We start from the raw sequence: 27,203 nt of genomic DNA on the forward strand, positions 1-27,203 counted from the left end.
CGGGCCCTCGGGGCGCTGGCTCTACGCTGCTGTGCGGCTGGGATCGGCTACTTCGGGGGTGGCGAAAGTTGCCGGGGTTTGTCAGGGATAGTGCAGTTTGGGCAGTTTGGGATCGCCGTAGTGGCGGGTGATGGCTTACGGACCCTCTGTAGACAACGCGAATGAGTGTTTGCAGCAGTTGCTAGCTTTCAGTTTGTTTCATTAAAGGTTTGCATTCAAATACTGAAGCACTGAGCGCTGAGAAGAGAGTGCTGCCTCAATTTACTCATGGACGTTACGTGTGCCTTCCTGTGCCCTGCCGCTGTCTGGTACCGTCCAGGTACCACAGGAAGTACTTTGCAGATTACTAAAGCCAAAACCAACCCCCTTCAACATTCTAGTAAGGGTTATGCTTTAAAGAGTCGGTTTCTCGTAGTTTTAAGGGCCTTACGCAAATCAAAGGATTATTTCTTTTCTTGCCAGAGAGAAGTTAAAAAGGAAGCTAATATGGCCAGCAGTAACAGACCTCCCACAGCTCGTTCTGCTTCAAGAGCAGGAATAGGACTGACCTCTTCATCAAGACCTTCCTCTTCATCAAGGCCTGCCTCTTCATCAAGGACTCCATCAGCAGGCAGAATAGGAACAGGGGTATGGTAGAAAATATTAAAAATTAATTCATTTTGTTGTATTTAGATTTTTTTTTTTTTAAGTACCAAGACTGGAGTGAGGAGAGGTTCTTTTTTATGAAGAATTTAAGATTTCAGTTTTCTATTAAGTTTAGCTAACCTTATCTGGAGGGGTTGTGGGACATCCAGCATACAGAGTTCACATGGAAGACCTAAATAGCATTAATATTGCAGATAAATGGAACAATGAACAGCTACTCAAAGGTAATCCTTTACCTTCTACAGCAGATGTTTGTCTGAAACTTTGCTTCCCTGAAGAGATGCAAATGCTAAAAGATTCCTACATAAAGAATATAGAGACTGTCTGAAGTTTTTAACTGCTTTGGCAATTGCTTAAGGATAATAGAGTAATAATTCAGGTTTGGTAGATTTTTCATTTGTTGTTGTTGTTTTGTTGTGTGTTTTTTTTTTTAATAGATGCCTCCTAGTACAGCAAGACCTGGTTCTCGTGGTGGGTCTTTGACTCCTGGAGGAGTCTTATCATCTCAGATTAAAGTTGCAGACCGTCCAGTGACTCAACAGGGATTAAGTGGAATAAAAACTGCAATGAAAGGTGTTTTATTCTGAAAATAGCCCTCAAGATGTCTGCAAACATTTTGAAAGAATATTTAGGTTTTCCAAAGGAAAGCTTTTGATCATTTTATAAATTGTAGTGGGAAGAGCTGTGATTAAAAAGAGCTGCAAAAAGAAAGAGAAAATTCAAGCATCCCTTTATCTGTCATTACTCTTGGCAGCGAAAGAAGTTAAACATTTTTCTATAACTGAGTTGTCTTTAAAAATAATTCAAAATAATAGAACATGGTTATTGTATCTTCTTCTGTCACTACAGATTACTTAAAATACTCTATTACGTAGTAACTATTCATATATTTGTATTAGTAATATTTATCTTCACAGCGGTTTAAAAATGCTTTCCTTTTTAAAATTAGATAATAACTATTTAAGAACACTAAAATATATTAGTTGTAAATTTTTTTAATGTAAATTTTGCAGATTATTTTCCTAATTTACTATTCATCTAAATTCAGGGTTTTTTAAATGAAATATCATATTGCTTTCTTTTATCAGGTCCTCAGAGACAGATAATGGATAAAACATACTACCTTGGCATGCTGAGGTACGTCTTAACAACATACATTTAATCTGTGTTCCCTTTCAGACACATAGTTGAAGCTTGACAATAGCGTGCAGTAAGTGGTGTTCACTTACAATGAACTTATATAAGAGTGCTGCTGTAAGAGTGAAGATTGTTCTGCAGGTAGATATTCTGTAGGAAGAAAGGAGGTAGTACACATTACACTTAGCAAGCCTAACAACAAAACCTTGAGGTTTTGTGGTTTTGTTGTTAAATGCTCTCTCACAGCATTAGTAAGGGGAGGGTCAGTGATTCTGAGCTTCTGCCTCTAATGTTTATTAGGTCTGATAGCTCCATTTGTAAGAAGTAGCATTGCAAACTAAACATTTTTTATTGTACATTTCAGATGGTTTGCTTGGATTATACATTCAGCTAGAAATGACAAAGCCAAGACCTTGTGCAAAACTATTGCATGCAGGACTTTATCAGTTGCTCATATTACATTTTTGAATAATTAGTCCTAAAAGATGTAATTTTAAATATGGATGATGCCCACATTCTGTGAAATCACACTGTGCTTTTTTACTTTCCGCAACTGTTATACCAGCAGAGACAAAAAGCTAGTTAAAACATTTTATTTCGTACCAAGGTTTTCCAGTAACTACTTAGGACTTTTCTCATACAACCATTTTGCTTTTTTCTACACTTACCTCTACCAATGCTGAGTTGAAACAAAGTGCAGTGTGAGAGATATTAATTGCAAATCACCTGTCATAAAACCTATTTGCTGTTCTAGCTGTGCTTTAGCTGTACATCCAAATGTTAATGATCCTTTTTTCTTTATTTTTTTCAGAAGTAAAACCAATGAACTTACAACAGAAATTAACAAGCTGCAGGAAGAAGTAGAAATGTACAAGCAAGAGAAATCTGTCTATTTGTCCTATGAAAAACGGTGAGATGTATTGCAGCTAATGCAGTGCTAGCTTTCTAAGTCACAAGACTATTTTCAAATATTGGGCAGGCTTCAAGGAATCAGTGAATAATTATTTAATTCATTGTTTTATTTTTGCATATATGACTCTTACCATTTGAAGTTTGACTTTTTGTTTCATATTTAGGGCAGAGGCTTTAGCTGGTGAAATTGAGGATTTTCAAGGTCAACTAGCCGACTACAACATGGTATGCTGCTGTCAGTTTTTGATACTGAATGCTCCCATGTATTTTGCTTACTTTGTACTACTTTTGATTTATTTGGAATAATTTTTTTACATTTCTGTGTAAAAATGTGCTGGTGAATACTGCCTTTATTCCGTTATTGGAAAGGAAGGAGATGGAAACAGAGGTAGACAAAACATGTACTATGCATTAGGAGAAGCGTCTGCATATGGATTTAAGAAATTGGTGCTGTGTAATATTTCAGTGCTTAGAACAGATACATACAATGCTGATTATTTCTGAAAATTACATGTAATCTATTCACATTCCCAAATCATGTTTTTTCCAATTGCAATAACCAAAATTTTCTGTGTTTTCATGAGCCCTATGTCTGATTTTTTTTTTAAGAAAAGGAGAGTAATAACATGTTGGAATTCTATCTTGTTTCAGGTTGTGGATATACTTAACACCAGTACAGATGTGGCAGAAGTGATCCACGATTACAATTTGGTAAGAATTAAGATATTTGCTATGCTTTAACAGTGAAATGGTGTGTTACTTTCCTGGTGCTTTGAATGTGCGACATATCTAAAAAAGCACAGCACTGACTTAAAAGTTAGCCATTTTTTCCCAGTTAAATTATTCATAATGTTGGCAACATGTTAGCAGCACAACAATTGCCGTAAGTCATGTGTTAACAGCCCCGTGATAGTTTTCTGTGATGTACATATGAGAAGGATGATATCCCAACCCAGATTATGAGTTAAAATATCTTTTTTATTTTTTTATCTTTTGGGAGCATAGAACACTTGTCTCAGGAAGGCAGATATAAGCAGACTGCACTGCCTTGTAAAGCTGCCTGCTTTTCTGGACAATAAGTTCTCTTTTGTCTACAGCCTTTTATATGTCTACAGCGTAAAAAATATTAAATAAGTCTCTGACGTAGCCACCACAAATCAAGGAGTTTTGTTCTTCCTTTGCTTTCCTTGTTTATTTTCTAACATATCCTGAAAGCGTTAAGGCGTGATTGGCATTATGCATATTTTATTTCTTATGATCAATTTGTCCATAAACAAAACCAGTTTCAGTAAAGGTTGTTTTGGTAACATGAAAAATGACCTCACTATTTCTTGGTCAAAAAACTTTTTTTTTGCTTGCATTTGATTGAATAATAACAATACAATGTCTCTGTCTTAAAGAGAAGATTGCTTTTTGTCCCATCTGTGTAGTTTTAAACAGTGTATTACTAAGTGTTTCAGGAATAGATCCCACAGAAATAAGTCAATCAATTTCTCTGGAAGTATTTAAAAGATGTGTACATGTTGTATTTAGGGATGTGGTTTAATGGTGGACTTGTCAGTACTGAGTTAAGGGTTGGACTTGATGATCTTAAGAGGTGTTTTCCTTTCCTGTTTTTTTTTTTCTTAAGTTAAAGGTTAAGAATGACCGAGACGCTCAGAATATAGATAAAATTTTCACAAAAAGACAAGCGTAAGTACATTAAGTATGTTTTTTTCATCTTTGAATAACTCAGCTTCTCATAACTCAGCTTGGGAAAATTGAGGTGTTACCTGTTGCCCTAATACTGCAATGCATATCACAAGTGATACATGAACATTTTCAAGATATGTTAGTTACAGATAGATAACAGCTGCCAGGTTGCAGCTGGAGTTCCTAGCGTTGAACTCTAGTAACTCTTCTGAAGATAATTGTTGTGTCATCCAGGAAGAGTCAGGTAGTAACTGTCCTTTGGCAATTGCTGTCAGGTTTTGGGAGTTTTGTTGTAGAATAGCAGAGTGAAGAAAGCAAGCAGGAGTGGAAACTAGACCTTCACCTGGGTAGTAAGGTAGGGTTGTATAGAGGGAAGGATGAGGATGGTGAGATGCTTGCAATAAGAATTTGTAAGCTATGAGAATGGCTTTTGTAGTGATAGGCTGAGAGGGTGAGTTTTTGAGGTAGTTAATTTAGGCACAAGAGAGGTGCAGGAGAAAGCTGTATGATCCTGCTTGTTGCCAGTGAAATCAATCTCAGCAATGAGATTTTATGTATCAATAAGCACTCTGAAGCTACAAATTTACAGTTTATGTCATATTTTATTAATACTGTAGTTTTCAACAGTTCAAAAATGTGTCTGTTCCACCCTGAATGCATTTTTAAGTGTTAAGAAAATACGAAAATACTTGGTTCAGTAGTAGTGAGTAAGGCTAATTTATCATTGCACTGTACATACACATTTTTGAGAATACAACAGTTGGTCTTTCATGCTCTGCCAGTTTGGGTAAAAAAACCCCAAATGCTTCATTTTCTGATTGTGTTAGTTTTGCCTAACAGACTGCAGAGCTGTTACACCATTGATTTGGAGCTAGTGCCCAGTCTGGCTGTGGTCTGCTTGAACATTATAGAGAAATTATTTCTCTCTTTTAGACCTCTTCACAATGAAAGCATTAAGGATTATGCCAACTTTACCTGCTATCTTGTTTGTGTTAAACAATACAGTAAGCCCCCCAGTATAAGTAGGCAAACACATTTTATAAAAAGTGGGTTATGAGTATTTTTGGCATGTTTTGAAGTATTTGTTGTACCAATAACACATGCATATTACCCCATTTTTTAACTTCATGATGTAGCAAAATCTTGTTATGGATTTGGCAGGATGAAAGGAGATAGACTGCATAACTTCATTCTGTATTGTATGTAGTAAAGCATAATGGAAGTAAAAGCGTACTACATATTTGAAATGTCAGTTCAGCATCCATTGTTTAAGATATTAATGCTCCTCATTTACATAAATATCTATGTATTTATCCTCAATAAATCCATCTTCTTCATCTCCACATGCATGAACTTTCTTAAATACTACAATGGGTTGTTCACTGCTTGTACCCGATACTGAAGGATAAGGACTCTGGTTAGCTGAGAACTCCTGTTCAAAAATCTCTGAGTCATTTTCTTCCAGGCGACGGTGACGGTAGCTGATCAAGTACTGATACCATGCTGGGCATTTTACAGCAGTAAAAATCAGGAGTGTAGTGCCTAGGACAAACCCTAGGACGCCTGCTAGGAAGGTCCAGCTTTTGCCAACAAGTGGTAACTCTTTAAAAAAACAGGGAAAAAAAGAAGAGTAATCTTCATGAGGAATACTAGCAAGAACTCAAGTATGATTTTTTTCATAGTTAAATTGAGAACTCACAAAGTAAACATTGATAGGGGAATTACTGAGTCTCTCCAGAGCTTTGATAGAATGTTGCTGTGTTGTTATGGAGTCAGTAACATCAGAGAGACTAATAATGTGTGTGCATCTCATATCTCCTAGCTCTATAAATCTACCTTGCATATTTATAAAATATAATTATTTAAAAATCTATTTTAAAGACAAAGTTCTGCAGGCATATAAAAGATAAAAATAATAAATACATAATTTTTTTTTTCCAAAATTTAAATTCCAAGGTTAGCCTTTGGAAAAGAAATAGTCAGCAGCTGGCTTCAAATTCTATTTCCCAGGCTTTACTTTTTATATGGTGATAATGTCTGAACCCTAAAATATCATGTCTTTTGTTTGACATATCCTTTCAGTTGTGCTTCTTTTATAATAAATTTTTTAGTAAACTGTAGTTGTCTTTATCTAGAAGCTGGTTTTGTATGTTGGCCACTATACTAAAGTAAATTATAAACTGGTACAGCTAAAGAAATATGTCACAGTGGTAGCTTATAATTTGTGTATATATCTGTAGATAATTTTCCTGCTTTAGCTCGGAGAAAGAAGTAAAGCATTTCAGGATGGAAGAGATAACTGGCATGTAAGATTAACACTGAAATGTGAAGAAAAGTGAGGAGACTATCACTGAAATTTCCAAAGAATGTGCAAGGGGCACATTCACATTCTTAATACTGAACACAGTTACAGTGGGAGTAAAATCTGTAAGTTCATGCTATCACATTTTAGGAGGACAACTACATGTAGAAAGCAGTTAGTTTGGAAAAAGCAAATTTTTTTGGAAGTTGCTTCCCTAGTTCTGTTAGGCAGAGATCTAGACAATGATCTGAATTTTAGGGCTTTGAAATTTTATCATCATTTTTAGTACCATTTGAGAATTGTGGGGTTTATCTGTTTTGAGCACTTAACTCAGTAGGCCTTAACATTCACTGTAATATGTGCGATTGTCTACCAGAACATGGAAATACGCTTGTTCTTTAGCCCTGGCTTTTATGGAAGAGTCGGGGTGTACTAGGAGTGCAAAATAGCATGAAGTCATGGAACAGCAAATCAAACGGCTCATAAGCAGTAAAGTGAAATATCTGTGTATTACCAGCACGGGTTCCATTGTTTCCAGTGATGTTTGGAGTCAGAGCTGTTAAGGCACTACTCCTAAGATTAACAGCAGGAGTAGAAGTTACAGTGTTTTCTAAAGGAGACTTCTCAATTTTGCATTCAGCTGGTTGGATAGCTGCCATCTTGATGGAGATTTTTTCCATGTTTGGTAGTGTACATCTAGTGTTGCTTTCATTTTCTGTAAATGTGAGCAATCAAAAGGCTATGAGATGATAATTTTTTGGCAGTAAAAAAATCTCATGGATAGCTATTGTATTACTGCATCATATGGGTAAATCAATGGTGGATTTTATCCACATCAGAGAAAAAATGCACAGTAAAGTTGATGTAAAAAAAATACTAAATGCTGCTCTTACCAAAACTTACCCAATGTCACATTGGAGGCAGTTAGCCATATCTGTAAGTCCAGGAGGCCGCAGGAGCAGATCCATGGATTTCCAGCTAAAACAATTTTAATCAGTCTAAAAGATGATTTTATATGAAAATATTTCAGAAAATTATACTGTAGATTTAAAACTGACAGATTTTCTAGAGAATTAAATGTATCTGAATCTAATTGAGTAATCATGTTATACGATAGATTCAACACTGAGAGTTGATTTAAACCTGCAAATGCTGCTTTATGAACTGTGCTAATACAGTTGTTGCTAATATCCAGAATTATGAGATTTTTCAGATTGTAGAAGCTGTTGTTGTTCAGTACAGTAATGTTGTTTTCATGCAGATGAAGTTCTGTGAGGTTAATAAAACGTCCAAGAATCTCTTTGTCATGATCTTCTAAAGTGATTTCATTGTTTTTGAGGCTTAATTTAGTAATGTTTTGAAAAAGGTTGAGGGAGATATTAAAGAGGTTCTTTCCAGACTCCTCACAAGCAACCTATTGAAAAAAAGAGAATGACAACAATTAAATACTATAGAAAAGTCTACTAATGAAGGTGTCTCAGTGAGGACTGTTAAAGGCAGAATAAAACTATCTTCTATTTTTAATGCTGTTGCTTTAAAAGGAAAGTAATATTGCTCTTCATTAAGTTTTATTTACATCTTCCTTGATTAACTCTTGGTCTGATGATAGAGTGAACTGAATCCTCCTAGTGTCTAGAGAACTGATATTCCAGAGCACTTCGTGCTGAGCTCTGTGCTTAGATGCATGGGTCCTTATGTGATGGTCATCCAAAATGGAACAAGTTTGGCATACTATTTTGGAATTAATATTTGGAATTCATTACTTGTGGGATTAAAAAATAATTACTTTCCTACATAATCTGGAAAGAAGGTGACATAGAGGAAGTTTATTTAAGACTGCAATGTAATTCAAATACGCTTTCTAAAAGGTATTTTTTAAAAACATCTATGTTAATCTTAATTTAAAATAACATCTTTAGAGCAGACCTTCAACAAAACTTTTATTATATATGTATTTGCTAGAGCACTTATCTTCATTTTGTTTTTCTGCGTTAAATTTTAGCATAGCTAGAGTCTTTTCTGATTTGAGTCTTTGCTCTCAATACCTTGAAATATTTTTGTTTTCTGAAAAGAGTACATTTATTTATATGTAAAGAGGCATTCCTATTGTCTAGATACAAAATAATCTCAAGTATGTTTCAGTGTTACTCAGCCACTTGCAATGATTGCCATCAGCTAATTGTCTATTACACTAAAAACTGCTTCTTACTTGCATTTTATATTTCTTTCTTCAGGACTTAAAATTGCTTCTGCTTCAAGTGTATCTTTCGAAATGAAAGGTAGTTCAGATCAATGTAAAACTTACAGTTTGGGAGGTAATGTTGCAGTCAGCAATGACTGGATTCAAAAACAGTGTTCCAGCCCAGATCACAAGCCAACAGAGTTTCATGTTTGGAGCCTAGTAAAAAACAACACTTTTGCGTATCAAGACCAGAATTACTGGTGTCTTCTCCAGTGGTTGTTTTACAAATTAATAGATACAGTTATTTCAGTGATACTTTAATAAATGTTGTTCTACATAAATACTTTGTAATGTAAAATTAAATGAAAAAATGGGGGTTATGAGAATTAATGGATTCAGCTTTAACTTAATTTAGCAAAACTAAAATCCAGTGGGGAGAGTGTATGAGCAAAGAGAAAAAGGATTGGTTAGACAAGATAATAGAGAAAAGTATCATAAATGTATAAAACAAATAGACAGGGCTGTACTCATTAAAATCCCTGTTAAAGCAGTTATGGCTACTGGAAGACTGTGATTGGAGTAAACTCTGCAGGAAGTATTGGTGCCTACATCCTCTCCCTATACAATTTCTCTTGTTACTCTGACAGAGGCAGAGTACTCTACTAGACAATTGTTGGTTTGTCCAGTCAGATTTCTTTTATCTTCTTATGTAGGTTACTAAGCATTTTTGTGAATTTTTAATTAGAAGATCAATCTTTTAATCTCATTCTTGTCCATAACATAACCTATAACATGACATAAACCTGGACTTGTCTATTACAAAGGTATAGTTGTTGCTCTGATCTTTGGAACTAAGTAAACATAGTTCAGTCTCTAGTGATAGAGGTTTTGCACAGATTCAAGCCTTATTTTTAAAGTTAGGAAAGGTCCTACAAATGGTATTTACTGTGACATTAATATCTCTCAAAGAAAGGATCTCTCAGTCATTGCCTTTAAATCAGACACTGTTTGCAGTATCTATTAATTTTGAGCAGAAATGTTACACCATGTCTGTGAGATGCTGTTAGTTCCTGTTTATGTACACTTGAATGAACATGTTATGTAAAAGGTAATGAACCTTTAATTTTTTCCAGTTTTTCTTGAGCATCTGAAAAGATAGGGTGTCAAGTTAATCTTAGTATCTCCTTGCCAGATTTCTATCTTCCAAAGTAATAGAAACCCAAAAAGTAAAATGTGAGATACTTGCTTAAAGTGAGCTGTACAGAGCATTCACTGAATTTAACAGAAAAGAGTGAGGAAAATTAAATGAGGAAGTTTAATTGCACAAGCTGCTAAATATAGGCAGCCTGTCAGATTTACAAAACCTCCATCAGTCCTTAAAATGAGTGCTGGGAGGCCTTTGCTGATCATAGTGAAATAAATGAGGTCATAGAACAAACTGATCAATTCTATTTGATAATTGTCAGAGGATGGACCTCATTCACCTAACTGAATCAACCTGGAAATTTCATAACTTCTTGGAAAAAAGAGGACGATAAATGCCACTTACAGTGCTCTGATCCACTGTGTATTTCTGCTTCTGTGAGAAACTTAAACTGAACACAAAGAGAGTTCATAAACCTTTTGCCATTTAGCCCTTAACCATGGTAGGGATGCAGATAATGTGCTAGCAACAGCAGCCCCTGTGGAATTATGTTCTGTATTAGATTTTGCACTTGTCAATGATGATACTGGTGGCCTGCATATCTTTTTAGCCCGTTTGTGTATTGTTGGTGGAAGATATGACACACTTTGAGAACTCCTAGAATGACCATTTTAACATCTGGATCTTGCAGCGTAATTGGACTTTAAAGATACAGCTTCCTAGATGTTCAGAAACAGAGCAAATCTTAACCTGGCAATTTATAAATATAGATTAATAGTATTATTGTAGTTTTCAGACAAGACAAGAGCTGTCTTAAATAGAATGGAAAAATGTATCAAATATTGTTTTCAATGTTATTCAGTAAGTTAATAACAACCAAGTTAAAAATTTAAGTGGCTCATGTGTCTTAAGTCCAAAACAGAGCTCCTACTTCTTACTTTAGTTTCTGCTGAAAACGTATGGATTTCTTACAAATGTGTCTTGACTGCATTTTATGTGAACCTATATTATCAGTAAAAGAACATGAAAGCATCTCTAATTGTTGTTGCAGTTTAGCATTTTACTAGAACCAGATTTTATGAGCTGCTATTTAAACTAACTGCTTTGGAAAGAGACTTAGCCTGGCAATACACTAGTAGTACATTGGTGGTACTTTGATATTTCCTTGTAATTAGAAGTGTTTTCTTAAAAATTTCCATTGGAGAACTTTAAAAATTATATAATTTAAAAATAATGTAATGATTTTTTTTTTTTTTCTGGGAAGGTAATAGAGTTTATAGAATCAGTCTGGTTTTCAGAGTCTGTTCACCAGCTTTCTAATGCGATAGAACTTAATTAACAGCTCAGCATGTCCAAGGTTCATACTAATTCCTGAATTTTTAATGTACCTTAAGATGTGTTTGCTTCTAGTCTGGCAACAAAGTTACAGTAATAAATCTTCGTCTGCGTTTTGAATTAGACATGCCAAGTGTCTTACCTTTTGGTTGCTTCTTAGAGGTATCATATGTACACCTGTAGATTTTTCAGTGCACTGACAAGAAATAACATGGTGAAAGAGCACTTTGTTTTTCTTCAACCTTTGCACCTGATGAATAACCAGGCAGTGTAAAAAATAATAAACACAGAAAATCCTTAGCAAAAGATTGACTAAGTTGAGCAACTTCTTATAGTCATCTTGGATTTAATTGGATCAGCAGCCAATAGGAAAGTCTAATTGTAGTAAGCTAAGTGTCAAGTTCCACATTGTAGAGGAAGCAGTGAGTTTAAATGCCACAGGTGATTTACAAGCAAGTTGAGTTATAATCAAGTAAAGAAACACTGGAGACAGAAAAAGACTTGCATTTTTAATTCACTCATTCATCAACTGAAGAAAATGTGAGGATATTTGCATACCAAAGTAAAGCTTCCTAGTAGCTAGTTAACTCTGTGTTAATGCTTGTGTTTTGGAAACATCATCATCAGAGGAGCTGCAGGGTGATACATAAAGCTTATTACTTACAAAAAATTACATGCACTGCAATGATATCTGTAATAAGGGCTGTATTTCCTTATTAAGGATGAAGTTCTAAAATCATACTTGCTCTGGAGTGAATGTCTATGTACAGGCTGAAAAAAAGGGATTATATTGATATACAAGTGCTGTGTCCTATATAAATTTTTACCTGCATTAGTGCTCGTTCTGTCCAATGCATACCACCAAGCTACTTAATCTCCTTTCCATCTCCACTCCTCTCCAGTATGTGGCTGCATAAATTGTTTTACTTCATTATGTCTGTTGTTATTGGCACTTTTGTGTAATATCTCAAAACATTCTACAAAATTTCCAAGCCTCCTTCTTGATTCAGCTTCATGCATAGTGTTCAAATTACTTGTGGTAATGAATTGTTTCTGTGACAGTCATTGCTGATTTTTTTTTATTGCCTCTTGAAAAGTCACTGAGTTGCAGCCTCCCCTCAGAAGGTTTCTGCCAGAGAAGATGTGTCACAGTTATTCAGACATTGCTCATAGTCTCAAAGATATACTGGATCATTTTGAAGTATTTAGCCAGGAGTCCATATCATGTAAGAAAAAGAGAATTGCCGCATGTAAAGAGACATTACTCTGTAATGTGTCTACACACACTTTAAACAGAGGGGGCTGGGAAAGTAGGTTTCTTTCCTTGTCCTGCCTTGCACACTTTACATCTCAGGCAACGATGAGAGAAATCCCATAGAGCTTGGAGACACCGCTGCCCTCAAGGGTGATATTGCTATACATGTAGCAAACTGTATTCTCACTCTTTTGGAGGTTCCAGTGATCTCCAGGAGAGGCACCCTATTTGTATTTAAAGACAAGCTTCCTCTAAGCTGTACTGCGGTGTCTCCAGGAGAATTACATCTAGAGTGGAAATTTCTTCTGAAAATCAGCACCCTTAGCATTTTGTTGAATTTTTTTACTGCACTTTCTTTATTTTCTTTCTTCCATGTCTGCAGTTTGGCTTGATTTGAGAGAAACTGTCACTGCTGAGACCTTGCAACAGCTTTCATAGGTCCACATTGAGGCATGGAGGAGCATTCAATAAAGAAGCAACATGAAAGCTTCCTGACAGCTCCTAGCTCCATGCCTTCCAAAAGGTCTTGGATCAAATTACTCGTGTAGGTTAAAAAATAGCTCCTTTCCATTACCACGTGTAACATAATTAGCCATTTATAAACTGCATGTGCACAGGGCCTCATATTTGGACTGGGTCTGAATAGTTTTAGTCTCAAGAGGGTATTAAATTTAATGTCATGTTACAGCTATCCAGTGTTTCTTATGCAGTCCCAGTGCACTCCAAATTTGCCATACTAAGTGGGAGATCATTACTTTGATTTGTTTCATCATCATCAGGTCCAAAGCATTTTTGCAGCATGGCCTGCTAACCTGACAGAATGTCTACATGTCCTCAGAGATTATAGCTCTTTCTTGGAAGGTAGATGGAAGTGGTTACACTTTTGAAACTCTTTTGAGAATTCCTTGTAAGTAATGAAAACTGTGGGGAAACACTGAGGGAACTGGCATTGTTTAATCTCCAGAAGAGAAAGCCTAGTGCGTGTTATTTCAAAGTAAACCCCCCTCATGGGCAGGGGTTAAGAAAATGGAGTTGGTCTCAGTGATACCTAAGGGCAGGACAAGATACAATGACCACATATTGGAGAACAGGAAAGTCCATTTAAATATCAGGAAAAACTCTTCCGTTTGTAAGAATGAACATACATCAAATCATTGCCTGAACAGACTGTGGTGAATCCATCTTTCAAGACACTGAAAACCTGAAAAAGACACCTGACATCCTGCTTTAGGTGACTGTGCTTCGAGTAGTGCCCAGGTTTGACTGGACAACCTTCAGAGTCCATTCCAATGTCCACTTTACTCTGCTTCTACAATATTTTCATCATTTCCCTTACCCTGAAATTATTGTTGTGCAGTTCCACTATTTTGCATCACCTCTTAAACTTTAGGGCATTCTTGTCTGCAGTCTTTGATCCAGTAGTGTCAGTTACAATATTTACAACTTGTCATTTTGCAGCTCAGGAAAAGTTAATGAAAAAGAGAAGAAAAAAAATCTTGAGGGAAGGTATTCAGCTGGTTTTGTCATTCTTAAGAGGAGAAATCACTCTTATAGAATTACTGGACTTATAGAGCAGTTCTTTATGTGTTCTTTAAATCTGATAAGACAGTTGCTGATAGCTCACTATAGCTGGAATTACAAAGTTTTCATATTTGCAAACTACTGATTTCCTGAAAAGATTAAAGTGCTGAATCAAGAATGTAAGAAATGCCTAATTTCTTAGTTACTGCATAGTTTAAAAACTACACTACTCAGACCTCTGAAACCACTGTCTGTTCTAAAGTAAGCAACAATTCTTGCAAAGAGTAGTTTGTTCATCATCATCATCATCATCTGTTGCTGTCAAGTCCTGATATCTGTACTATATTTTCTTTATGTGCATTCACAAATTGCATACCAGCTTCCTTATTTCAAACTGCCTGTTGTTACACTAGAAATTCACTCATTGAGAGGAAATAACACACTTTTGCCAATGTTGAAACCAATGCAGATAGACAGTGTGGGAGTGTTGGAAAACACCATGTGGGTATTATAAAGGCAGAGAATTCTTCATCTTCTCTAAATTTTGTGAATGTTTTTATAGCTAATTCAGCTCCAAGGAGATTAGATACAAGTTGGTAACTCCTTTTTATAGAGTTTAACCTTTTTGTGTTACACTGAGCACTTGAGTGAGGCTGAAAGAATACTGGAGTTTGAAATGAGTGCTTACAATATTTATTAATGAGTAAAAGTTACAAAAACATTATATTTTTACAGCACAGAAAAGTTCATTCAAACTATAGAAGAAGAAATTCAGCATGAAAAGGTTATGGCAGATGACATAATGAAATACATGACACAGGAAAATCGAGCAAAATATATGGAGATGAAAGCTGCTAATGAAAAACTCTCCCAGGTTGGCTTGTTTCATTATGCTTACCTAAAATATTTCTTAAACTGGCTTCATGGGGTTTAGATAAAATTTACATATTAAGGAGTTTGACAAAAGAATAATACAATAAAAAACCTTGCTGGTGTCTTAATCAATTGTAGAAGTTCGTAAAAATAGAGCAATTGACTAAGACCAAATTCTTTGTCTTACATACTTTAAGAAGAAATAATGTTCACAGTTTTCTGTTTGAATTTAGGGTTTGACATACAGTTTTTAAAAGCCACTGCTTTTATCATGTCTAAAAAGCTAGCAAAAAGGAAAAATAACCCCAGCAATTTTTGTAGTTCACTGAAATAGAAAGTTTTCTTCTTGTGTACAAAAGTGAATCTGACTAGCTTTTTCTATTATTATTATTATTATTGTTGTTGTTGTTGTTGTTGTTGTTTTATTATTGCATGTCTGAATGTATCATAAAAATGAACTGGGCTTTATGAAATGCTTGTTACTACACTAATCCGTATGTTAACAACAGGAGTAACATTTCTAGGCTCTCTGAGACAATCTAGTTCAAGCCATACTGTCTTAAAAGCTTCTCTATATAGTCTGTGCAGAGATATGTTCAGTGTTTCCCATCTATCGTAGAATGAGCTGAATCGTAAGTCAGGGCTTTCCTGTCTCTTTCTGGACTACGAAGAAACTTTCATGACTGGTTCAGATTTTAAAATTTGACTCTAAACTTCTGAAGTGCATACATGGTAGTTATTTAAAAAAAAAAAAAAAAAAGTAGAAAAAAGACAATTTTTTGGTAGTAGCTGTCACGATCTGCTCGTACAAGCGGGGGTCGTGATGGTTCGTTTACTGATCTTAGAGTGCAAAACACAACACAGAGGGGATTTCAGCATTAAAACAAATGCACCTTTATTGACTGACCATAGCAAATGTGATAGAGGGATTAATAGTGAGAGAAAGAGATAGAGAAAGAGATAGAGGAAAGGGGGGACATAGCTACCAAACGTGGAGACGGAGTCCTTGTGGTCTGGTCAATGGGTCCGTCTGTCATGTCAGGGAGAGTCTCTCAAAATCTCTGGTTAACTCAGGGATTTTTATTATAGTCCTCGTTTGCGGGGGGAACAGGTAAGTCTACTGAAGCCACCGAGGGGGAACAGGTAGTCCATGTTCTTAGCAGTAAGCGAGAGCCATTGTCTTCTTGGTCCAACGGTCACACCTGCAGGCAAACTTCGAGCTATGGTTAAGTCAGCCCCACCCTCCCCCCCGTATTAGGGTTGTAGGGGCCTCATGTCTCAGTCCTTGAGTGGGGCTTCATATAGAGATCTCAGTCTCAGTCCTTGGAAGGGGACTTTGATCTCCGTCTGTCATGATGGTTGTGAAGCAGATGCGGGATTTTCTGTGGAGGACCACCAAAGTTACCCCAGAAAGTTCCCTTGGCCAAGAGGTGGGGAAATTCATAGGCTATTATCATGAAGCAGGGACCATGAAGCACATGCAAACTTCAGGTACAGAACTACCATTACACTGCTCAAAGCCAGTGTACCGTGGTGTGGTGACACAGGAAAATGCACCTGCAGGTGATTGGCAAGCATCCACCTCGAGCAGACCAGAACTGCAGTGGGGTCCTCGGGGTCTTTATAACAATCGTGAGGCAAATGAGGGGAGCTTCAGACAGACTCTTACCCTGAATGGTATCAGCTGGATAGTTGGAATTGGTTTTGGGAGGGAGGGGTTCATCTGATCATAACGCATCTTCGCCCTCTTTGGGCATCAAATTCCAATCAGGTCAGGTGGACGGGCCACCTATACTTAACCCGGAAGTTATAATTTGTATGTTTATAAAATAGCCCAGCTGCAAATAATAATGATAAGAGTAATGGAAAAGTTGGATTTTGAAAGCAACTGTTTACTACATCTGAGTTATGACAAAGAGCTGGACAGAGTCTGGTCTTTCAAATTTTTAAGAGCAGCAATGGGATGGTTTACAGCATTTGATACATACTAAGGTTTAGAGCAAAAAAGTTGTCAAGTAGTAATTTTTATCTGAATTGTGCATTTTGCTTCCTCTTTAGGAATTGGTTGTTCAACAGCAAGAATTGGATGCACTAAATGTAAAGGAAGAGAGTCTAAGAGCTGTATGTATGATAACAAGTGGTCTCTGTACTAACCTTTCCTGAACACTAGTGTAAAGAGTAGTACAGTAGAAAAAAATACCCATAATTTCTTTTCCTTAAATTTTCAGATACTGTAGGATCATGCTCTAGTATGGGAAGGCAAATCTGCCTCTCTGGTTTCCACTAATAATTTCTATCAGTTTTGGGTAAAAATGTCTTATTGAGGAGGATTGTTTTGTATTGGATCTTTTATGAATAAAAGGATCTGTGAGCTGAAGCATACAGTCAGAAAGGAAAATTTTCAAATACTGCTAGATATTTTTCAGTCCTTTTGAATGTTGTATATAGTTTGAAATCCCCTAGAAACTGTGAAGTAATATATCTCCTCAGAAAATTGGCCCAAGGAAAAACTTGTGAATCAAGAAGTAACTGATTGGGATATTCTCTTCCAGAAAATGCAATATTGACAATATGGATATAAAATTTAGTTTTTATAAAGTACTTTATAAAGTGCTTTTTACTGTCTCTGTGCTTTTTGTAAGAAATAAGCTTCACTTGCAATGTGTAGGTAAGTATTGCTTAAGTAAAGCATGATTGCCACAATGCTCTCTTCCCACCTGAGAATAGCTAGTAGGTGTTTGCTTTTCCCAACAGGAAATAGCACACTCTGGGGTGAAACAGAAAGCTGTGGAATTGTATGAAAAACTCCATGAGCTCAAGGAACGTCGAGATCGAATGATTGCTGAGGATAAGAACATGGAGTCTCCACAGGAAGAAGAAGAGAGGTTACTAAAGCAGGCAAGACTAGAAAATGTTGTTATGTAAAAGAATATCCTAGTCAGTATTACTAGGGGTGATAATACTTGAAAATGCTTAAGTTAGGGCTTTGCCTTTATTTGTGCTCTAGGCAGTGCAAATAGTCTGACATTAAAAATAGTTCATGAATTGGAAGGTTGGGATATATCAGGTTTGGCCAAAACCTGGAGACCTGTTGTAGTGGGTTCAGAGGAGGGCTGTGAAGATAATCTGAGGGCTGGAGCACCTCTTCTGTGAAGACAGGATGAGAAAGTTGGAGGTGTTCATCCCGGAGAAGAAAAAGCTCTGGAGAGATCCTATAGCAAATTACTTTTGGGCTCATAAAAAAAGGGGCAAATTACTTTTTTACACAGGCAGAAAATGATAGGATGAGGCAAACTGTTTTAAACTAAAAGACGGAAGATTTAGACTAAATGTTAGGAAGAGATTCTTTACTGTGGGGGTTGCGAGGCACTGGAACATGTGGATGCCCCGTCCCTGGAAGTGTTCAAGGCTAGGTTGGATGGGGGCCCTGAGCAGCCTGATCGACTGGATGGCATCCCTGCCTATGGCAGGGTTGGGGAATAAGGGGAAGGGTGAGTTGGAAACAGATAATCTTTAACGTCCCTTCTAACCCAAACTTTTCTATTATTTTAAGAGAACAAAATTGGCATGGTGAGGTTTTAGCTGGTTTTCTTGCTCCTATTCATGAGACATGTTGGTTGGGAAAACTGATCCAGTTGAACAGCTCTTGTAACCTAACTCCAGAGAGTATCCTTGTGGGATACTGAACAGGTATACCAGTCTAGGAGTAATTGGATCAGTTTACAATGGCCTATACAGTAACTAGCCATTTATACTTTATAGATAATTAGTCTGAATGACCAATGGAAAGTATATTTGATTTTTCAAAGTATGATTTTTAAACCTTTGGAAGACATAAGACTTAAATCTTATCACTTCTTGCTGGACTACGTCACAAATTTGTGATTTCAAATGCTGAGTTTCTATTCACTGTATTTTGAATTCAGATTTTTGTATATATTCCTTTTTTCATTTGTAGATTTAATTTCAGATGTTAAAGTTGTTGAACTTTTTTATAGGTAGAAGATGATAGTCAAAAAATTGCAAGCATGGAAAGACAGTGAGTAACCCCATTATACTGTTGCTATAAATTACATGTACACCCTAAAGACACATAGTTGTGTTCCTTCACAAAGTCTATTTCTATAGACTTTTAGAACATAACCATTTCTTCAAACCTGTACTAGTCTTAACCTTCCACAGATGATAGAATATGTTCTTCTGTTTCAGGTAAACAGGTTTTGTAGTGATAAGACATTTACATCTGCATGATAAGATATTCCATCCCTTAGGAACACACCTTGAGAATATAAGTTGGTAATAGCACTGACTTAAACTTGTTTAAGGCTGAAGAAAACATTGAATTGTAAGAGCAGCTCCTCTGGGACAGCTATGAAATTGAACCTTCATTACACTGCAGTCACATTTTTGTGTATGTGTTCTTAAAACCTAAGAATTACAAAAGTTACATTCTAAAGAGTATAAGGGCATTGCTTCTTGATTCTTAGGTACTGGGCATTCCTGAAGACTGGCCAGAAAGTCAAGTAATGTATTGAGTAATGTATTAAGGGGTAAATAAAACAGTACAATATTTTCTGGATCTGAGCCTTCTGATTTCTCTTTCTTGAAAGAAAAATTGAGATAATTCATAAAATCTCCTAGAAACAATTCTAAATTATTTTAAGCTATATATTCAACTATAATTATTGGTTAATTTTTAATGCATTTTAATTGGATAACACATTGCTTAACAGATTTTTTTTTTAAAGGCAACAATAGCAAAATATTATATTTGAGATTTTATGTAGAAATGTGTTAAAGGTAGTTTCATTTCACACTTCGATTGATTATGTAGCGGAGTGTTTTATTTGGAAATTTCTTAGTGGATTTTACTGAATACAGTTTAAGGAATACACTTACTGCAGTTTAACATTTGTGTTGTTCTTCTCCAAAGCTGAATAGCAACCAGCAGAGGGACTAGTTGAGTAAATTAAAAATTACTGATGACTCAACAAAAATAGTTTTTTAATAAAAAGGAGCTACAGAACTTTTATTTAATAAGTAGAGGACTAAAGTTACCGATTATCTACATATACCTTTTATAATAACAAGATCATCCTGATAGTCTTTTGGTTTCGATAAATTTGTATTTTCTATTTTTATTCTTGACTTCTCTCTTCAATTTTGTCTAAAATAAAGTAAGCATTTTATAACACAGTTTTAACCTTGGCTTTCATTATCTATTTTTTAGGTTGGCAGAAGTAAAAGAAAAAACAGATTATTTAAAGAAGGTCATTCAACGACTTGATATGGATTTGGAGAACCATCAAGGTAATATGATTAGAGTTGTAGCAGACTATGCAGAACTGCATCTTTTTGTTCTATAACAAACTGTTATATCTAGAAGTTGCTTGAACCTTTTAGGTTTATGCAAACATCCAGTGCTTGTGAGCATGAGAAGTTCTGTGCCTACAGGTACAGCTTTTTTTTTTTTCAGACATAATAAGTGGGGAGTGCCCAACTTTAGTGATACATACAAGAAGTTCATATTGAAAATTCCCATATAAAATAATAGTACAGCTGTCTGTTTTTTTGACAAATTTTATTTTTAATATTGTTCGAGGAATAGAAGTGTATCTTACTGGAAGCGCTGCAGAACAAGCTCATATTTAGAAATGCTTTCATTAATTTTATCTTTTACATAATCTGTTACATTGTCAGAGAATGTGGAATTGAGAATATTTAATAGCAATGTGTAAAGCAGACCAAATTCAGTTTTGTTTTTGTCTGTCTTTGAAACTTCTTGTGTTGATCTTTGCAAGAAGAGTTTGTAAGCTGCCCAATAATGGCCTTCGCTTATACTGACCTCCAGCAAACATTTGCTGCTAATGCTTAGGCTAGTTTAGTTTGGAATGTGTCCTAGCACTGGAAGTATGGTTCTGGAGGAAGTAACTTTAGTTTGAGCACAGGCCCTTAAAAGCTGTAAGGATGCAATAAGATGCAATAGAAAACCTTTTGATACAAGAAATCTTGTTCAGATAGGAACATAAATACATAAATATATGCCTGCATTCTAGAAGTCTTTATAACAGGTTATTTAACTTCTGTAGGATTAAGGAATCTATGTCCTTACTTTATGCCTTTTCTAGTGCAATCTGTGTAAAATCTAGCTGTAAGTTTCTTCCAAGAGAATAAATAAAAATCTGCCTCTAAACAAAAGTTTCAGACATCTGTTTATCATCTTTTGCATGGCAAAATATTTCATATTTCTACAGATTTTTTTTTTTTTTTGCAAATAATTTATCAAGACTGCTGTATTAGTTTTTGTGTTTCCAGATAATATCATTGCAAACTTTATTGTTCTTTAATTTTTCCTTTTTGTTTGGTTTGCAACAATTTTTTATTTTAACTTTGGAGAAATACAGAAGGCAAGAACCAAGTTGCTTTTCACATTTTAGAGTTCAGTGTACACACACAATTATTCCTTGCTGGATTTTGTCTTTCACTATTTTAGAAAAAGAAGTCTGTTGAAGAAGAAGGTTTGAAGCATATGTAGGAGAAAGTATATGCTCTCTGTCAGCATATCAGAACATTCAAAATATCCAGAATCAAGTTACTTTGTGTTATAATGCGGAGGGAATTTTACATCTTTCTGTGTCAGATGGAATAAAGATATTCATGAAGAATAGCTTTAAGATACAGAAATATAAACTCCTAATGCTGCCTTCTCTAGTGAATGGAGAGAAAATCACACAGGGCCATTCATACTTCTGCTCTAAATCAGCATCTTGGTCCTTGAAATTCCTGTGCTGTATCCCTCCCCAGTGACTTTAATTCTGATTAAGTATTTAAACATTATTACATAGCATTCCCAAAATTCAGCTCTAAACTTTTTTATATAAATATCAGGTGAAATAGCCAGTTAAAAAAAAAAAGAAATCTTAACTAAGGATTTTTTAATATTTTAGGATAAATATTTCAGTGGTATAAATATTTCTGAGAAGGAAAAAGAATAAACAGACCATGTTGAAACAACTATTTTTAGGTTTTGCCTGAAAAGATCTAAAAAAGTAATCATGGTCTATATACTAGCAGTAAACTTTAATGATTAGTCAAAGTCAACATTAATTCATAATTCAACCCTTCATACACTGAAGGAGAGGTTAAGATATTTGTGTATATAATGGCGTTTTTTAAGAAAACTTACTGAAAAGACATCTCAAAGTTGTGATCTTCAAATTTTTTTTCTATAAACACTTGACAGATCATGTAACTCTGTTTCATGGCTCACAATTACTATAACTTTTAAGAGCAGAGCGTGCTAAGATAATAACTATTGGAGCCTTACCTTGCAAAATGAAAGAGAGAATCCAGCAAGGAGCAAAGCTGCAGCTGCAAGGAAGCTGAAGCAGAATCAAAGTCCCTTAGGGCCCCTCAGGTATTCTTATTGTTTGTATATATTAGATAAAAAGGAAAGCATGGGGATGCACAAATAAAAAGTCCTACAGAAATTAGCTTCCTCAGTTTTATCTGTATCTATTTGATTCTTCCACTTTGTGTCCTTTAAAATTAAAAAAATATGTTAAAAATAAAACAGACTCCATTAAAAATATAGATGTTTGAAATTTAAAATTATTTTTAGGAAATTAATTGTCCCATCTTCTTGTGACAAATACATCAGGTGTCCCACTTAACTAATAAATACAAATTATGAATTACTTATAATTAGTGGTTGAATTTAAAAATAGCATGAATATGTATGTTATTCCTTACTTCTAATACCACTATATTGAAGATGTATGGAAATGTTTCAAACTCAATTGTAGAAAGCTTTCTGTGCATTTTATTTTCCTAGGCAATTGCTTGTAGAGTTCTCCTGGTTTTTTTTCCCTGAGTTTATCACTCGCAAGCTGTATATCCTTATGAAAGTCCATTCTAATAGGTGAACATGCAGTTGAAGTGGATCATATATTAAACAAGGCTGCAGAAAGTTTTACCTAATCGTGGTGCCCAAATACACAGAAGCATTTGTTCTCTGTTGTTGAAATTCACTTGACTTTAGAAAAACTCTGTGAACTTCCTTTGTCCAAACCAAGTATTTATTACACTCTTATCTCTCAGAAGTTGTAACCCCTAAGAGGTTGTCAAAATTGCATTGAAGCTGATCTATTAAACTGTCTTTTTTTATATATAAAGATGTATATGACATAGTTGAACTGACTAGATTAAATGAAATAGGATGAATCCTGTAGTTCCTAGGCATGTAGAAATTTTATTTTCGACACAGACATTCTGCCTTCCTGAAGGAATTCAGGCCTGAAATGATATAAAGTTAAATCAATGTTACATCTCTTGTAGGAGAAGAAAATTGGAAATACAAGGAGTTGAAGAAGAGGGAAGAAAGCATGGACAGTAAGTCTTCTAATATTATTTAGCCTGATATTTTGTATATACATATATCTCAATATTATTAGGCCTAATTTCACTAAACTACAGGTTTTGTCTTATTGTTAAAAAAGTTACTTTATATCTGCAAAGAACTGATGTGCTGATCTTTGCATAAAGTTCTGTGATCTTGTTCTGCGGAAAAGATAATTGATATTTTGCAGGAGAGTCACAAATATTCAGAACGTCTTTCAAGGCTTTTCATCAACCATTGAATGTCTTAGGAACACAACTTCATTTTATGAAGGCAAAGCTGTAATTAGTGGATTGAATGATTAAAGGCAGAACTTCAAAATGGAAGACAGTAGATATAATGTAATTCTTTAAAATTAGAAGTTATCTATTTGCTCAAGATAAATGTTGCTAAAGCTTTGTTACATGTCAAAAAGTTTTAATGTTATAGAGATTTTAGTATCAACTAACAGAGAAGGAAAACAACTGGTTTTAAGTATACCCTATTCCTTGTATACTCCAGGAGACAGCTTACAAAAAAACTTGGTCTGTTACTCATCAGAAGGAAAAATGGTCAGTAAACATGCCATGGAGGATCAAGGGATGTAATACCTTTTTTTAAGTGTTCTCTAAAAATGTTCCATATAACTTAAGACTAGCATGATACTGAAAGAAAGGTCTCAGGTGATAATAGAAGAAGATGAGTAAGAAAAAATGCAGTGAGTTTCCATGTTTTCAAATTACTAGGTTTCAGGAGAAGCAAAAAGACAAAAGCTCACTTGATCTGGATTTTCCACATTAGTACAGATGGTGTCTGCAGGGCTTGACTTTTTGGCTTTTGCTTCTGCTTCTACCCATCGATAAAGGTTATTGATACAGTTCCAGACCAGTTAGTGATTTGCGGGACCTGAGACATTTAAGAGAACATGCCATGAGTCTTAAGGATGGAGAAAGAACAAATATGATGCCTATGTAGAAGAACAGGGGACAGGGAAATACAGGCCAGTCAGATTAGTATCAATTTCCAGACATAATTTGAGAAAAATATGCGAGCAAACAATATGTAACTGTAACAGGAATGGGAATATGAATAACACTAGTATTGATTTTGATATTGATAGTCAAGTGCGAAAAACATTATTTCCTATTTCGTGTCAGAAAAATACTGCAGAAAAAGGAAAGTGTCACAGATTATGTGTACTTTAACTTCAGAACAACTTCTGATGTCTTGTGGCGTTTTTAGAAGCAAGCTAGACAAATACTGTCCATTATTAACCTATATTGTGCATAAAGTTAAAAAAACTATCAATTTTGAAAGATTTAATGCCAAAAATGAAAGGATGTACTGCATGGAATTTTGCAGTGTGTCAGATGTTCAGGTTAGTATTTTCTTAATCAGTTGGATGATGGGAGAGAGCTTCTGATAGAACAGTTACAAAAGGGTGGTCAATCAGAAAAGCTGAAAACATGTTGGAGGAGATGGGTAGAATTTAGTATGCTTCTGTTATGTTAGAAATCAATTACGAAAAGGTTTGGAAAGGACTGAGTGTAAATTTCTACACTTGGGTAAAATAATCAATGGCCAAAATGCAGAGTAGGGAGTGGTTCATTCGGTGCAGCTCTGTGATACGGCTCAGAGAGTGAAAGACAAACTGAACATGGCTGAGCAGTATCAGACTAATAAGGAAAATACCACAACAGTAGGTATACACTGGAGTGTAATTTTTTAGACATCTGAAGTAATATTTTTCCCTGTGCATCAAATTCTTCAGATGGGAGTATTGTCTCTAGTTCTGCACATAATGAAGGGGCCGTCAGTCCTGAAGAAAACTGATGGGGGTATGCAGAAAGCATGATGTGCAAGGAGATACAAAAGAATGAATCTTTTATTTTAGAAAATTTATGACAGTTGTCAGATGTGTAAAAAGGCTGTTTCAAATAATAACAGAACAATTTATTTCTGCATATATGTGGAGGATAGAAAAGGAGTAACATACCACTAGCTGCAGAAGGATTTCAGATTGGATATTAGTAAAAACTTCCTAACAATAAAACTTAGCAAGCATTGAAGTAGATTGTCCAGGAAAATTGTAGAGTATCTATCAGGAGCTGTGTGTGTGAAGAATATAAACAAACACCTGAATTACTTACACAGAGCTGGTTTTGTCCTGGAGCAAGTGAATTAATTAGATGAGCTCCTGCACTCTCTTGCAGTCAAGAGTTTTTATGAATCTCTGAAATTCACAGCATTCAAATGAAACAAGGTCAATCGGACCAGTGTGATGAAAAGAAAGTTGCCTGCAAAAAAGCAGTGTGGTGAGATGAAAATGCAGACCTTGTTTGATGTTTCTGAATAAATTCAAATGTTTGAGACCAAAAACCACATAAAAAGTCTAGAATCAAGGTAGAAACACACTAGTCAAATCATATAGCTACTTTTCTGAGGTCCTAGTTTCTCAGGCTCAGTTTTATAGAATTACATATATATCTGTGGATGTTATTTGTGTTAGTTTCATTGTTCATATTTGTAAATGTGTGAAAATGCTTTTCGATTATTGTTGAATCCTTCTTGCCCAAACAAGGACTTCTTCAGTTTCTATGCAGAAAGTATGCAAACTCATAGTTCCCAAGTGCTCCTGTGTCTATCAGCCGTGTTTCAGGAGGAGAGACCCAGCAGGAAAGAAATGATCAGAACTTGGAGCTCCGGGCGGCATCTTGCTGGGCTTCTAACTTCCATGTGATGTGTCCAACATGTTTTATTTTAGAAATCTCTGTCCCCAGAAATACAGTGTTGTATTCCTAGAACACAGATACTGAGTACCTACCATCATTACACTTGTATTGTCAGATTCAGTTGGACAATTACTAAAGTGAACATAAATTAGACATATAGCTAAGGGATATCACACAGAAGGGAAGAGGTGATACCAGGCCTGAAGTATTTTGCAGTATTTGGCATTAATCTAGGCCATTAGAGATAATAAAGTTATCTGTTTCCTTTATTTAGTAGCCCATTTTGATAGCTTTCAGAAAAATAAAGACCAAAAACTGCTGAAGCATTTAAAAAAGCATCAGAAATAGTGGGGATGAAATTTCTTTTCCATTGAGTGGCAACCCTCACCTAAACAGTGTACACGAAGGTGGTGGCCTCATGTTCAGTATGCATCACTGCAAGACTTCTTCTTATTTTCTTTCCAACCTGTAAGTTGACAAGTTTCAAGGTCTCTACCACCTGGCTTTTAAATAATCAATAAAAGTAACCTATCTGAAACTGTACTGCTTAACAATTTAATACAAAGTTTTGACTGGAAGCAACATTGCAACCATATAAGTACATGCCTTCTTTTTCATGTTTGTTAATCTCTAGATTTTCTAGAGACTTTTGAAGATGTGAAGAATCAGGAATTGGAACGAAAGGCCCAAATAGAAGCCAACATCGTTGCGCTCCTGGAGCATTCAAGCAGGGTAAGCATGTAGCACTTCCATCCTCCTTTGACAAGCTAGGACTTTAGACACACAGAATAGGAGAGCGGATGGATAAAGTGGATGATGAATTTTATATTTTTATAAATAATATATATTTATATATTTATATATTTATATTCATCCACATAGTAGTCTCTTAAAATGATTAAGCATTAAACAATGTGCAGCTGTAGTTAAAAAGAGGATTTGTTTAATTTCTCTCTTTCTGTGGGAAGAGTTTTGAACAGTGTGTAATATTGTTACCAGAACAAAAAAATATTTTCATAATTTCTATAACTCTTCATCTCTGATACAACCGACATTAATAATGACAAACATTTCCAAATACTGCAAATAAAACTGC

The 27,203-nt window shown here is 35.3% G+C and overlaps 1 protein-coding gene across 2 annotated transcripts in view; it reads left to right on the forward strand.

Moving 5' to 3' along the window:
* IFT74 (intraflagellar transport 74) overlaps positions 1–27,203 on the forward strand; it is a 37,424-nt gene that overhangs the window by 233 nt on the left and 9,988 nt on the right. Inside the window, exons 2-16 of one of the 2 annotated variants that reach the window (XM_040089290.1) lie at positions 208–379; positions 463–627; positions 1,083–1,218; positions 1,734–1,782; positions 2,594–2,692; positions 2,859–2,919; positions 3,346–3,405; positions 4,325–4,386; positions 14,861–14,999; positions 17,057–17,119; positions 17,753–17,896; positions 18,997–19,037; positions 20,229–20,308; positions 23,336–23,389; positions 26,742–26,839. In XM_040089290.1, coding sequence (XP_039945224.1) covers positions 487–627; positions 1,083–1,218; positions 1,734–1,782; positions 2,594–2,692; positions 2,859–2,919; positions 3,346–3,405; positions 4,325–4,386; positions 14,861–14,999; positions 17,057–17,119; positions 17,753–17,896; positions 18,997–19,037; positions 20,229–20,308; positions 23,336–23,389; positions 26,742–26,839 — 1,227 coding nt within the window. In that variant the 5' untranslated portion in view covers positions 208–379; positions 463–486. The remainder of the gene's footprint in view (positions 1–207; positions 380–462; positions 628–1,082; positions 1,219–1,733; positions 1,783–2,593; positions 2,693–2,858; positions 2,920–3,345; positions 3,406–4,324; positions 4,387–14,860; positions 15,000–17,056; positions 17,120–17,752; positions 17,897–18,996; positions 19,038–20,228; positions 20,309–23,335; positions 23,390–26,741; positions 26,840–27,203) is intronic. The other variant, XM_040089289.1, reaches the window with a different exon arrangement.

The sequence above is a fragment of the Hirundo rustica genome, chromosome Z (genome assembly GCF_015227805.2).
Source record: "Hirundo rustica isolate bHirRus1 chromosome Z, bHirRus1.pri.v3, whole genome shotgun sequence".
Classification (NCBI taxonomy): Eukaryota; Metazoa; Chordata; class Aves; order Passeriformes; family Hirundinidae; genus Hirundo; species Hirundo rustica.